This window comes from Parasteatoda tepidariorum, chromosome 2 (assembly GCF_982258835.1).
Source record: "Parasteatoda tepidariorum strain Cologne lab strain chromosome 2, Ptep-v5.0, whole genome shotgun sequence".
NCBI lineage: Eukaryota > Metazoa > Arthropoda > Arachnida > Araneae > Theridiidae > Parasteatoda > Parasteatoda tepidariorum.
The window spans coordinates 75,184,737-75,199,572 of NC_141756.1; the positions used below are offsets into that span (position 1 = coordinate 75,184,737).

Consider the following 14,836-nt stretch of genomic DNA (forward strand, 5'->3'; position numbering starts at 1 on the left):
AACTATCAATCCTGAGGACCCTGCACTTCCATTTTTATGGGCCCTATATTAATAAATGCGGGTCCTTAATAATATGAATTCTCTTCTTTATCCATCTATTGATATTTACATTAATAATTATTCAATCTATTTGATAAGCAAAATGAAATTAAAACTAAAAAGAGGTATAAGTGAACAATCAATTTTCATTTTGACTAAAAAGCCTGCATCACCAAAAAGCTAAATTAGTTAAAAACTGGAGTATCAAAAACTAGAGTAATTTGATACTCTGGTTTTTTCCTTCATCTTTTAATAAAGAAGAAAAAGAATTTTTTTATATATATATATTTAAAGTTTGGTTATAGTTTTGCCAACACAAATTGCTGATCTGCTATTTTTTCCCCGCACTGGAGTATTATATATCATAGGGAACATATCATGATTTATTTTTTCCCATGACTTATGCGATGACAGGACTTACTTTAGATGAGTTATAGTGCATAAAGAGAGTCACTGTGTTTAGCACTAGTAGTGGTTTAGCTATTACTGGTTCACTTTAAATTATGGTTATTTATACATTGCCGTTAAAAAATTTATCTGTCTTGAGATTTTCATTTTATAAGCTTATGTGTGACAAAAGTAGCATGAAATACTAGAAAGAAAATAGATGTTTCCAAACATAAATCATAACATTTATATAAATTTTTGTTTTAAATATAAGTCCCAAAAGAGATGAAGATCACTACCAATTTTGACTGTTATGCAATATTAGATTGTTATAGATTGCTGGAAAATCAATTCTATTTTATTATTTTTTATTATATGACATATTTTGCATTGTTAAGTTTAAATATTTTCTTACTAGGTCAGTTAATTATTTTTTAATTTTAAATAATCACTAATTTTGTCACAACAAATACAGCAGCAAAACGTTCTTACATAAAATTATTATAATTATGTATTTTATAATCAAATTTATCCTTTTTTTAAAAAAATTTCAATTTTTGAAGAAAGAATTGACAAACTGAAATTAGAGGACAATAATTAATTTGTGAACAGGGAACGAAGCCTCTCAGTACATATAGAAGCTTATAAAATGTTTTTTAAGCTTGAAGATGATATTTAAAATTTATTGCTTCAAAATTAAGAAATTAACACCAAAATTGCAGTTGATGTTGAATTTTGAAGCTTTGTATTTTTAATATTATGACTATGTTTTACCATATACAGAGTTCTCCCTCGGATTAAAAAGAGGGCAATTTGAGTTTTGAAAGGGCACCAACTTAACACCGTGAAAAATGTAATAAACTGTGTAATATTATGCAATAACTGAATTTAATTCTCAACAATTTTTAATACTCAACAATTTTGAATTTCTTAAGCTACTTTATATGTATATATATTTCAAAAAGTAATTCGAACTCATTATCAAAACAAGAGAAAAATTTGAAGTTTATGAAAGATAATTAAAGGTATGCTAAAAGACATTTTCTGAGCATTAAGTTTTTTCAAAATAAAGTAAAATAAAAAAAAAGGATAAATTGATAAACAACTTGAATGTTTTTTTTTTGATAATTTAAACTAAAAATTATAAAAAATTAACATTTAAAGGTGAATTTTTTTAAAAATTTATTTAAAAAGCAATTTTAAAATCACTTAAAAAATTCATTGTTATACCCATCTTGAAAAAAGAGAAACTTATTAAAATTTAACAAGTTGAGAATAATCCTAACAAGGTAAATATTTGTAATAGTAATTAGAATGAAACCTATAAACACAGATAATTTTATCAGTGTTTAATTATTATTTAAACAGTGAGTTTTATATATTTTTAAAATAGGATATGAGTAAAACAGTGTTTTTAAGGGATGATGGCTTATTTTAAAAAAAGGGTGCATTTATAGGGATCAAATGGCAGATGGGTCAGGCTGCCCTTCTGAAAATACTTATAAAAAACACTGCCATATAATAGAATTCTACCATATAATTGATTGCATTTCATTGTATCCTTCTCATCTTTCATTTTCTTCCTTAGGTATTCTGAGTACTGGATCTGGAAGCTATGGACTCATCGGATAATATTAATATGTCTGAGGAATCAAATGCATTAGTGAGTGTTTTAAATAATAGTTCAAGTATTTGGTCTATTCTGAGGGTTGGACTTCTTCTAAAATAATTGCCTATTAAAAGAAAAGAGAAGAAAAAAACCTAACTAGAGTTTAGAAGAAAAAAAAGAAAAAATGTTTTGCCTTACAAAAAGACTTGCCATTTTAAAAAAATTTCATAGCTCTTTTTTTATTTTTATTTATTTACATTTTTCTGGTTTGTTTATTAAAGTGTTTTTTAATTATACTTCTTTATCAATACATGGGATATTTATGCATTTAGATTAAAATGACCATTCACAAGGTTAACAATATTCTAGAAATAAGTTCTTTGAAAAATATTGTTTTGCAAATAATAATTTTTATTCATTCTCCTCAATAGTTTTTATTCATTCGTCTAAATGATCATACATGCAAAGAGCCTTCTTTTTTTGCTCTGAATCTCTTGTTTATCTAAAATAGGAGCAGAAAAACTCTTCATACCGCAATTTTCTGACTACAAAGTGTGAGGAAATTAGACTGAAACATAGTTGTATAAAAAGAAAGTGTGAACATTTAAAATTAAAAAAAGAAGAAGAAAAAAAAAGGAAAATAATATGTAAATTACCAATAGGTTAAAAAATAGTCCAATAGGAAATTGCACAGAACAATGTACTTCATGTTAGTTTAGTTGTACATTTTTTATATCTTATCTAAAATATGTTTCTAAAAAAATATATATATGCACATTTAATTTTTATATAATTTAAAAATATTTAATTAAGATGCCGAACTATAACTTGAAGTTAGATGTCAGCTTCTTTTTGATAAATATTTAATACTATATTGCTCCTTATTTTTTTCCCCTACAGGTTTGTACAACTTTGTGTAAGTTTTCTGCTGAGGAAGAGGGTGATCTTTCTTTTGATGAAGGTGAATCTTTGACCATTATTGGAGTGAGGTATTATATTTCTTTTTTCTGCATGAAAAATTGTTATTTTTGTCAGTCAGTGAAAGAAAAGGAAATAATTTCTTATTGTTATGATATCTCATTTTGATTAAATTATTTAAAATGTTATAGCTTTACTAAGTTGTTATTGCACTAAAAGTAGTATTATTTATAAATTAAAGCTAAATTTTTAATTATGATTTTGATAAATGTTCTAGTTGATGAAAGTTAGGTATATTTGTGAATGTTAAAATTTTTATAATCTACATTTGTTAAGTTTTAATTTTATTAGATTTGGAAGGAGACTCAGAAAATTTGTAAAACTGACACATGTAAATTATGTTTACATATTAAGTAAAACCAGATTATCCAAAAACAATTGTGATAAAACCAAGAAATTCTTAATCTTAATTAAATCTTAGAATTAAGATCATCATTATTTAATTCAATGGAATTAAGAATCAGACAGCTGTAGTTCTATTACTGTTTATAATAGTAGGTAATGAAATATAAGGTTATAATTAGTTAGTTGTAATTGATTCTTTGATAATTAGTGTTTTATTTTTAGAAAAGATGATTGGTGGCAAGCTCGAAATTCTTCTGGCGCAATTGGATTTGTTCCTTCAAATTTTCTAAAGGTAAATTCAACATATTTTTCTTTTCTTTTTTTTAAATTTACTTATTATAATGTACTTTTTATTTGAGTTGGTCTTCAAATTTTTTGTTCAATTTCATTTTTACTACTCTATCTGATTTTTTATTTCTGTTGTATCATGTACATAAACTGTGCTGTGTCATTTATTTCAATTCAGGTAATTATTATATTACAATATATTCTTTAGTTAAGAAATAATTTTTTTCTGAAATTATTTCTAGTTTTAAATTTTAATTTAATTCAAAGATATCCACTAAGATTATAAGCTATTATTATATAAGCTATTATTAACTTAAGCAAAATGTGTATTAAGGAAATTTTATATTTGAGTATATGATTTGATAAATTAGAATATTTATACGTAATAATTTAGTCATTTTTATTTATACAATTACTGAGCAATGCTGAAATTGTAGATATTTTGATAAAATAAAGTAACAAATTATGGCTATGCACCACATTCTCTAAATTGACAAAAATATTTGAAACTATTACTGCATTTTTTTTAATGTTCTTTTAATTAAGAATTGTTTACATATGCTTTAATTTTTATATAGCCTGTAGAAAGATTCCTACAATAGAATTGCACAATTTAGTTGGCCAATTGGATCCTCATTTTTATAACTCCTTTTTCACATAAAAGGAACCAAAAATTGTCGAAATTCATATTAGATTGATATTAGTACATCAATTTTTAAAGTTATCCGCTTAGCAAAACTAGTTTGTAGTCACTTATTTTGTGGAAAAAAGAGTAGAGAACAAAAAAGAAACAGATATAATTGTAAACAGGAAACATAGCCTAGTTCATTATTAGACTACTTCATTTTAACGTTAACTTTAATGAAGTAGTCTAATAACAGTCTAATTTCTTAACAAATTTGAGTCGATTTAACTTTGTTTATGTTTTTGGTGTCCCTAATTTCCTGTATATGTGAGAATCACTAATTAAAAAGAAAAAATTTAATGGTTAAATTTGTATTGAGGTTTGTCATTTGTATATTATAACTTTTATGTTAAAGCATGCTTTATTTTACTTTTTAGGTTCCAGATCACATTAAATCTATTACTAAAGGTAAATTTCAACGTTATCATAATTTAATTTTATGAAACAGCTAAGTTTTTTTTATTCATGTTTATTGTTTGAAGATTTTAATTTCTAAATCTATCTATTTTTTTTATGTTTCAGAGATTATAGAATTAGAAAAACAGTAAGTAAACATGAAAGTTTATTTGTATATGTAGTTATTTTACTATACTAGTTTGTTACTTATAACTACCATTAATTTGACTAAAAAATGATAAAAAGAATAAGAGTTTAGTAGTCTCATTTAATATTTTTGAATTATTTGTTTTTATTTTTTAACCATTTTATTTTATGAAATTATCAAGAGAACATTTTATTGCAGGGCATGAAATTTCAGCTCTAAAGTTATAGCCAAAAAAAAAAAAAAAAAAAAGTACTAGAGTGTTTGCTTACTGTTATTTACACAAAAAATTTAAACAGTTTTCAATATGTTAATTGATGTAGTATAAAGAACTTCTTGGTGATTAAAACCATAGAAGAACATAGAAAATGAAAAATTGAAGCACATTTTCTGGTAAAAACACTGATATTTCTCCAAAAAAAGTTTCAATTGTATCAGCATCCAATTGTTCATTAAAGAGATTTGGGTTAAATATATGAAGAGTTTCTTTATTTCCTCAATTCCAAATTCAAGACATAGTCATTCCAAATTCAAAACAGGTCATTCCAAATACAAGAAAGAACTTTCCTTGGAAGGCCAGCATAAGATATCAAAAACAGGCATAGATGTTAACATAGATTGTAGTTATGCTTTAATTCACATCTTTGCATATTCAGTTAATCTTCCTCTTAAAGTCTAAACTATTGCTCCCCATTTTTAATATTTGATGATTGAAATCTCACAGTTCTAAGAACAATATGGTAGTTTGATTTGAAACACAACATTTTATAATGGAACATAAAACCTACTTGTCAGCATTAAATATGTGGAAACTTTGCACCCTGTCCTGTTTTATTATAAGACATTCTTAGTAATTTCAATTTAAATTGTGAAATTTAATTTAATTAAGAACCAGATTAAGCTTCATCAAATATTAAAACACCTAATATCTTCTTTTTTTCGTTACCGATTGGTAAAATATCTTACTCTTATTTCAGTTTATAATATCAAGTAGGGCACAACCAGAATAATTTTTTGAAAAATATCTGAAATTGTGATTTTTGTTCAATGAGAGCATTTATTTCATAGTAATCACCTTTAGTATTTTAACTGCATTTTAGTTTTGCTAATAATTTTCCTCCTTTTTAAAAAAAAAATTAATTGGGCTTTACATTCATTTTATTGATCTTGAATTTCATTTAAAGGAGGCTCATTATTATTGTATATAAGTTTTAAAGATGTAGATGTAATTTTAAAGCTCTTTTTCTTTTTTTCTTCTCCAATTTGAGAAACTCCTGTATAAGGTAATCTGCTTATGTTAGTTTTCAGATAAAAGAGATGTAGATTTTTTTTAAATAATTTCTTCAAGTTTATTATCTAATGAATGAATGAATTATCTAATGAATCATAATTTTCTTATTGTACAATGTAATTCTGTTTTTTTTTCAAACCCTCAAGTTAACTTTTTTTTTTTTTAGGAAACAACAAAATCAGTCAAAGGAGGTGAGGAGGCACACTTTTTTTAAAATTTATTACTTATCTAAATATTTTTCGTAAGAATGCATTTATCTATGTTGTATTTTTACTATAACTATAATTTTTTAGTTTAATTAGAATAGTAAGATCCGGGAAAAGTTGGCACAAAATATTTTTTGTTTAACATTTTGGGCAGTATCTTTTTTTTAAAAATTCATTATATGATAATCAAAATTATTGCTTGTCAGATGTTCCAATACAAGTTTAATTTTTTCATATTGGTTTAGAAGTTTTAAAAATAAAATAACTGTCTCATTATTACTTTAAAAAATAACTAATGTTAGTAATATTGGGTATGGAATATTTATACGACTTTTCAAAGGGGTACTATTTTTAAGTGAATCGGTGAGTCCAAAAACCAGTCGTTTTTACTTTTTCAAAATTGATATTCTTGTATTTTTAAGTTAAGCTGACGTCGATGCGTAGTTATGGCATGAAAAAAATCAGATTCTCCTTCTTGGTATGGTATATTTTATACAATGAAATCTCAATTTAGTTGGAAAACCTGCCATATCCTGGAGATGACGTGAAAAAACGTGAAAATATACTACCAGACTACTCACATTGTTGCTTATGAAATCACTTGCATAACCCAGTGTTTTCACTACAGCGCGTGAACGTGAGAATCTCGCATATTTTTTTCTTTTCTCGCATTAAAAAATGATTACCGCGAGAAATTCGAGCATTCTATAAATCAATTTCAAAATTCGTGAATTTCTCGCATTTTGGAAAAAGCTTCGAATTACGCCAATTAGAATAAAATCCATTTCACTTTTCTTCCTGGATCTTTCATTATTTTCAACATTTGCCCCGTTATCTAGATTCCCTATTTACCAGTATTGTTCAGAACTTTTTCGAGCAACAGAACACAACCTCTCCGAACCACGGAACCCCTTTCAGAACACATTTCTCTGCAACCACGTGTTTACGGCAGGTAAGGTTTTTTCAAGTAAGACGTTCAAATTTTTTATGCACTAATGTAAGATGGACAAATACCTAGTAAAGGCAAAATCTTCTATGATGATGCAGCAAGAATATTCAATGCTTTAAAAAATAGAAGACGTTAAAAATGTATTATAATGAAAGAAATTTTTTTTTCAAGTCTATTTGTATTTTTTCAGTTTTTAGAAATCTCACTTAACTTTCTGAAATCTCACCCTGTTTTTGAGAAAGGGTGAGAAATTCTCACCCATTTTTTTTCTATGATGAAAACACTGATAACCTAACAATTAACTTCTTAGTTTAGGCTTCTTATTTTGTTTATGCTTTTTATCACACAATGAGTGATTCTGAGGGTAATTCTTTGGATGGAATTTGCCAGAAAATAAAGAGGGATAAAAGTAGCGGGTAACTGTAAATGAGGTGGCTGCAAGTAATATGATACTTGATTTCAGAAGTTGGTGGTCGAAGCATTGTAAGAAAAATGTGTTATCAGAATGCTCCATTGGAAAGGCAGGAAAGGAAAAACCACAGTTTCAGGTGTCATCTTATAGCAGTTTTATTTATAAAAGCACAAAACCTAGAGAAGTTGGAAGTATCTCCTTTCATTGGCGGTTTATGAAATCCTAAATCATAACCAGTTAAGGAAACATTAATTTGGAGAAGTTGCCATAAGACACAAGAAAATTTCAGGCATAAATTAGTTTTTAACATTAAAAACCAAATGAATTTTTGTCTCTCTTTGAAGAAATTTGTAAGTAACCAAACAGAGATAGTCATAATACAAAATATTTCTGAATCTGCACAAATATCCATGAATATGCAGTCTTATACTTAAATAAAGTCTTTATTTCATTTCTAAAGAACAAATTATTAATATTTTCCTTATTCAAAATAATGGCAGTATTTGTTTTTAAGTTTTTGACCGAAAACCGTTCATCTCCAAGTTCTAATTTTTAAATTTAAAATTTATGTGAAGTTTGCGCGCAATTGCAATAGAATATTTTATAACCAAATGAATGAAAGACAAATGAATTTTTGTCTTTCTTTGAAGAAATTTGTAAGTAGCCGAACAGAGATAGTCATAATACAAAAGATTTCTGAATCTGCACAAATATCCATGAATATGCAGACTTATTCTTAAATAAAGACTTTATTTCATTTCTAAAGAAATAATTATTAATATTTTCCTTATTAAAAATAATGTGCAGTATTTGTTTTAAGTTTTTGTCGGAAAACCAGCCATCTCCTAGCTCTCAATTTTAAATTTAAAAATTATGTGAAGTCAGCGCACAATTGCAATAGAATATTTTATGACCAGTCATATATTAACATGAAAAAATAGAAACTGCTCTATATATCAAGCTGATACTAAACTGTGCAGATTTTTGTATTTCTTGTAAAATTAGTTTTGTTGGAGAAGACCAGTTTTTGAACTCATTTATTCAAATATATCTGTATTAAAACGTTTCACTAAAGGGTACTTTAAAATAGCCCATTTCAATATTTTAACAGAAGATGTAATGGTGAAGTGATACTACCTTATTTTGAATTTGAAACATTTTAAACTTATAAGTTAAAAACTATGCCTTTCTTTAAATAAAATAAATTTATTTCGCTTTTCAGATTATTCCATAATAAGACTTACCAAAAACTGAATTTTTGTAAGCAAATTAATTTAAAAAATTTCTTTTCGAAATTTCATAGCTTTCTTATATGATCTTGCCTTTTACTTTTTAAAACCATATTGTATTTTAATATCTTTAGAAAACAGTTACATATGGCTCTTGTGCTTTTAACACCAGATTAAATCATCCTATCTATAGTTACATTAATCTTTTAATATTTCTTTATTTTCATCAAATTTATAAATATATATTACTATCAATATTATTTATTGGTGGTAATCAAAGTCTTGTGTACATAGGAAATGAAGAAGTCTTTTTCTGAAAATTCCAATATTCCACCTGGATTTCGTCAATCAAAACTTCTACAGCTATTGAAAAAAGGTAGTTCTTTTTATTATATTATCTTTGTTTACTGATGTTCAAATTTAATATGCAGTTATTTATTAATTTGTTAGTTTTTTTTCGCAGTGCTGAATTAAATTATTTTTTTTATTGTAAACAAAGCTTTATATTTTATACTATTTTGATTATAATTTTTTATGCATTTTTAGTTTTATAAATAGTATATTGATATGGATCTTATTATTCTATTATTAATTTTCATTTTTTTTTAATCTGAAGAAATAGTTTTTTAATTTTTTTATCTCTAAATTTCAAAATGATATTGTTTTTGAAATGCAATCAATAAAATAATTTTGAAGTAATTGCTTCAGTCTGTTTTTTCTACTGATTGTAAAATCTATAATAATTATGTTTATATGGTAATAATTATGTTTATATGGAGCAGTTCATCAAGACTTTTGTCTAAAGTTTTAAGATAAAAAATGGTGACTGTGACTGAAGTTTAAGATTTTCTTAAACTTAACTTATTGGCAAAACTATAAAAATTGTACAGATTTTGTAGTCTTTACTTTTATATTTGGAATTTTTTTTTTTTTTTTTTTTTTTTTTTTTGCAAAATAGAAAATTTATTGTTAGTTTCAGGATAAAATCATGCTTTTTCAGTGATTTCTATTGTTTTTTTTTAACAATTCATTGTTTTTTTAAAGCAATTGATGCTTAATGGTATTTATTTTCAACGTAATGCGTTCTAGAGATTTTTACAAACAAATAATTATTTTGCTAATCTTTTTTTTAACACCCTATTTATTTTTTTAATCAATTATCTTTAATGTAGTGACCCAAAAATGATGTTATTTTTGGTAACACCCTATTTACTTTGAAGTATGTCTTAAATGTAATATTCATGCTGAAATTATCTTCTATCTGTAAATGTTTAATTTTAAACTTATAGGCAATGCTGGATGATGTAATTAATATGTTAATTGAGGTCTGAATGATATACTCTCATTGATATCAGATTTTGAGAAAGAAATAAGATGATGTTGTATGATTGCATACTAATGCCAAAATATCAATGTACCAAACTGAAAGGTAGATGCTGAATTGCATGATGGGTTCGCATCTAACTTCATGTGAAATTTTTTAACTGTGACAGTTACTATTTGCCCACAACACTATAGATACACATACATCTCATTATATAATATTTAGAGATAAAATATAGAAATAAAATAAAGAAATAAATATAGAACTTCCTAATGGGTTCACATCTACCTTCATATTAATTTTTCTATCTGTGAGTGCCACCGTTTATCTACAACACTTTAGATTCACTCATCTTATTTTATGTGGTTGAAAATGTGGGTATGGATGTAGAACTGCATGTCTGATTTACATCTACCTTCATGTTAAATTTTTTATCTGTGAGTGCCACCATTGATCTACAACACTTTAGATTCACTCATCTTGTTTTATTTTATATGGCAGAAAATGTACACATAGATGTAGAACTACATGTCTGGCTCACATCTACCTTCATGTTAAATTTTCTATCTGTGAGGACCACCTTTGATTCACAACACTTTAGATTCACTCATCTTATTTTATTTTATGTGGCAGAAAATGTAGATATAGATGTAGAATTGCATGTCTGATTCACATCTAACTTCATGTTAAATTTTGTGTTTATAAGTGTATCCATAATATCCATTAACCTACAATGCTCTAGATTTGCATACATCTTACTTTACAGGGTACATAGCGTTTTTAAAAGGTACTTATTTTTGATTTACATTTTTTAAAAACCTTTAAAGGTGTTTTTTATTCAGGATTTGTAAAACATGCTTAATTTTCTATCTTTTCAAAAGAGATTTTTTCTTTTGCTGTGTTGATTGTTGTTCTAAATTACAAAAAATACATGATTTTCGCAATTTTCCCTGCAATATTTATCAGAAACTAGTTATTTTATAATGATTACATAAAGTTTTTGAAAATGTTTATGAATTTTATTGATTTTATATTTATAAATTAAGAACTTTAAACGATAGAAAAAATAATCTTTATTTCTGAACAAATCCCAATTATGATTTCTTTTTGAAAAGTGATTAAAAATATTTTTTGAGTGCTTAAAAGTACTTAAAAGGTGCTTATTTTTTGTCGTAAAATCTGGCTACTCACTCTGTTTTATTATGTATAGAAGTAAAATCTGAATTTTAACTTTTGGTTTATTTAGATTCCAGATTTATGATGGGTGCTTTTATGTCACCCAAACTAGATTCTTTTGGTCTTTCATTTGAAGACATCAATTATGATATCACTACAGGAGCAGTAAGTATCAGGCTTCAGCGTGAGTTTCATTTCTTTACATTTACTATTATAAATTTGTTTTGACTGAGTAAAGAGTCCATATTGTTATGAGCAACACCACACATTTTAAAACAAAAAGCTTTAAAATATTTTTTAATCGTTAAAATCAAGCATTTAAATACGTTTTTTCTTCTTCTTTCAAAACAAAATACTTACGGAAGTCAATAGTAAGTTATTCAACTCTTTTTTTTTTTAAATATTTTTTATTTCATTCATTTTCAAAATTTTTAAAATATCAATAATAGAAAGAAAGAAAAGTAAAACATTAAGCTGTAGTAAACTGTAAAATAATTGAGTCACTTTTTGTCTTTTATCTATTAATTCTGAACTGGAATCTGGGTGGTTTTTAATTGCATAAAAAATTGTTCTTTCCTGTATCTTTAGTTAGGAAATTTAAATTTGTTAAATAGCAGTAGATTTAATGGGTTGAATCACTAGATTCATATCATGTACTGCAGTAGTGTCACTAGTTTAAAAAAAAAGTTGTTTTAAGTATATTTAAAAAAAAAAACAGTACCACTTTGTTAAACTTTTACTATATGAACATGTTATAGTAAAACTACAGTTATCTAACACCCTTCTAGACTGGCTAACAAACATAGACGAAAATGAATATTTTCAAGCACTTGAAAATTAAAGTCCACTTTCAAAACTTACCTGATATGAATGAGCTAAACAAAACACATTTCAAAAAAAAAATGTGGAGATACAAAAAAAATTGAAAATAAAATAGTAAATAAAAATAAAACTAGAAAAATTGAAGTTGTCAAACGAGGCAAATCAGAATCCATTTATTTGGAATTTATATCATCATTAAATAGGAAATCAGTATTCATGTGAATGAAACAAGATTCCAAAGAGAAAAGAATTTTAGTATTATCAAAATTAAATCTACTCTCAAGATTCAGCAATGGTTGATTTATTGAATTTTTGATGATAAATATATCTATTGTGTTCATTCTAAACTTTAAATTTGTTTGGTTTACCCAATATTGCCAAGTTTGAATACGTAAATGCCCCAGTAATTTTGAACACTGATAGTATCTTTAGGGGATTTTAAATTTTTTTTGACAAGCCTGAAAATAACTTTGAAACCAAAATAGGAAATTAGAAATTTTGTTGCAAAAAAAAGGAAAAAAACTACTATAGTAAGAAATTGATTGTAAGGATTTATTTATCTTTTCGAAACTTTCTTTTCCACTTTATTTATACAAATTCAAATGAAATTGCATTTTTCTATCAACACTAAAATAGTTACTAGTCAACCAGAATAGTTACTATTTTACACCCAACGAAAGACTATCAATTTGATTAGTAACTGATGCAGAACAGGCTGGAAAAAAATTCTGATATTATTTTATTTTCAGATTTTTTTAAAATATATTTCATGGGCTTATTTAAAGGAACTATTGGGCCACTAAATATTTTAATCCTTAACTGATGCACATCCCTGCTTTCTGTTTTCTCATCTTTTGACAGTATGAAACATATTGTTGGTGTTCTACTTAACTTTTTGATAGTAGGGATCCAGTTTTATTAATTTTATATGTAGAGGCATGTTAGTACACTTTTAAAAATGTAGCCATAAAGAACCCTTTGATTATTTGAGTCTTTTACATACCCCCAGTTTTTGGATGTCAAAAATTCTAAGTTCTACTGTATACAGAGTGTTCCAGGATTATTGGGACCAACTTTAAAAGGAGATAGGGTACATCTAGGGATTCAGATTTGCTCGGCAGCTAATTTTTCTGAAGCGTCTTTGTCGGCAGCTAGGATTTTCGGAAGATGGATTGGATGTGATGGACTAGTTTTCTGGCCGCCACTCTCTCCTCATTTAAGCAACATGGATTTCTTTCTGTTGGGTGCACCGAAAGTGCTGTGTATGCAATGCCTGTGGATTCCAAAATGAATCTGATTGCAAGCATAGTTTGTGCTGCTGCGGATATAAAACAAAATCCATTTGTATTTGTATAAATCTGCCAATCCATGGCCCCTTGGTGTAACACATGCGTCACTAGCAAGGATAAAAACTTTGAATATTTTGTGTGACATTTTCACATATCATCTACTCAGAGCCGGATTATACCTTTCGTAGGTCCTAGGCATAGCCGTTTTTGGGCCCTCCCCTCCTTCCCCCACTCCTCCCCTCTTTTCAAAATATATGCTAAAATTTTATTGCATATTTTTATTTACATTTTTATTAATATGGATTTTAATTTACAAATGTGTTTATCGAACTTTATCTGCAATACCGACATACTGCCGATATTGCAGTTGATATCGATGTCTATTGAATACGACATTTTGCGTAGTTTGGAATTCGACAGCATAATACAAGATTTCGTTAAATCCAAAAATCGCAAAAAAGTAATATATTAGATCATAAGTTTCTGCAAAATAATTTATTACCGAAAAATATTATATTTTTATTTGTATCTTCATAATTTTGTGCAAAATACACTTGTTGTTTTTGAAGCTAAATTATTTTTGTCAAAAATTTTTTTTCTCCCCAGTTTTTCGTAGGCCCCTGAATTTCGTAGGCCCTAGGCACGTGCCTAGTGTGCCTATAGGTTAATCCGGCCCTGCATCTACCACATCACATGTAATATCTTTGATCAATAGATATTTCAGATGATCTCAGTTTTGCGTCTCTTTGTTTCTAGTCCCTGTCATAGTATTTTCCCATGATGTTTATGACCATTGGGTAGCTGCATAATTCTGAATCCCTGAAATGTCCCCTACCTCTTCTTAAAATTTGTCCCAATAATCCTGAAACACCCTATTTATAATAGTGTCTTGAAGAATTTCTGGTAGAAGCGCATATAATGTGATTGAAAGATTCTAATACAAAATATCTGATAGAAGCGCATATAATGTGATTTAAAGATTCTAATACAAAATATCTGGTTTTAGGTAAACTATGATTTTTAGTCAATAAAATATAACTCATTCTATTTAACATACAATCATTTGATTTAACTTGTATAAATAATTATTATGTTGACCATAGTGTTTTTTATTTACAGTTGAAAACAAATAGAACTTTTATCGAAAAAGTTGTAGAATTGGTAGCTGTTAGACAAGTTCCCCAGCCACCTGCAGGTAATAAAATAGATTTATTGCATTTTAAGTTTTGTTGATTATGTTTTTTTACTTACATAATTGCTTATGTA

At 26.5% G+C, this 14,836-nt stretch overlaps 1 protein-coding gene across 3 annotated transcripts in view; it reads left to right on the forward strand.

Annotated features, from left to right (window-relative positions):
- LOC107440055 (nephrocystin-1) overlaps positions 1-14,836 on the forward strand; it is a 56,753-nt gene that overhangs the window by 1,312 nt on the left and 40,605 nt on the right. For all 3 annotated transcript variants that reach the window (XR_015431416.1, XM_087157538.1, XM_087157539.1), the window contains exons 2-10: positions 2,015-2,089; positions 2,936-3,024; positions 3,581-3,650; positions 4,709-4,739; positions 4,854-4,875; positions 6,330-6,354; positions 9,254-9,335; positions 11,530-11,624; positions 14,690-14,765. Coding sequence is in view for 2 of the 3 variants with exons in the window: in XM_087157538.1 (XP_087013664.1) it covers positions 2,042-2,089; positions 2,936-3,024; positions 3,581-3,650; positions 4,709-4,739; positions 4,854-4,875; positions 6,330-6,354; positions 9,254-9,335; positions 11,530-11,624; positions 14,690-14,765 (538 nt within the window). In the remaining variant the exon portion in view is untranslated. The remainder of the gene's footprint in view (positions 1-2,014; positions 2,090-2,935; positions 3,025-3,580; positions 3,651-4,708; positions 4,740-4,853; positions 4,876-6,329; positions 6,355-9,253; positions 9,336-11,529; positions 11,625-14,689; positions 14,766-14,836) is intronic.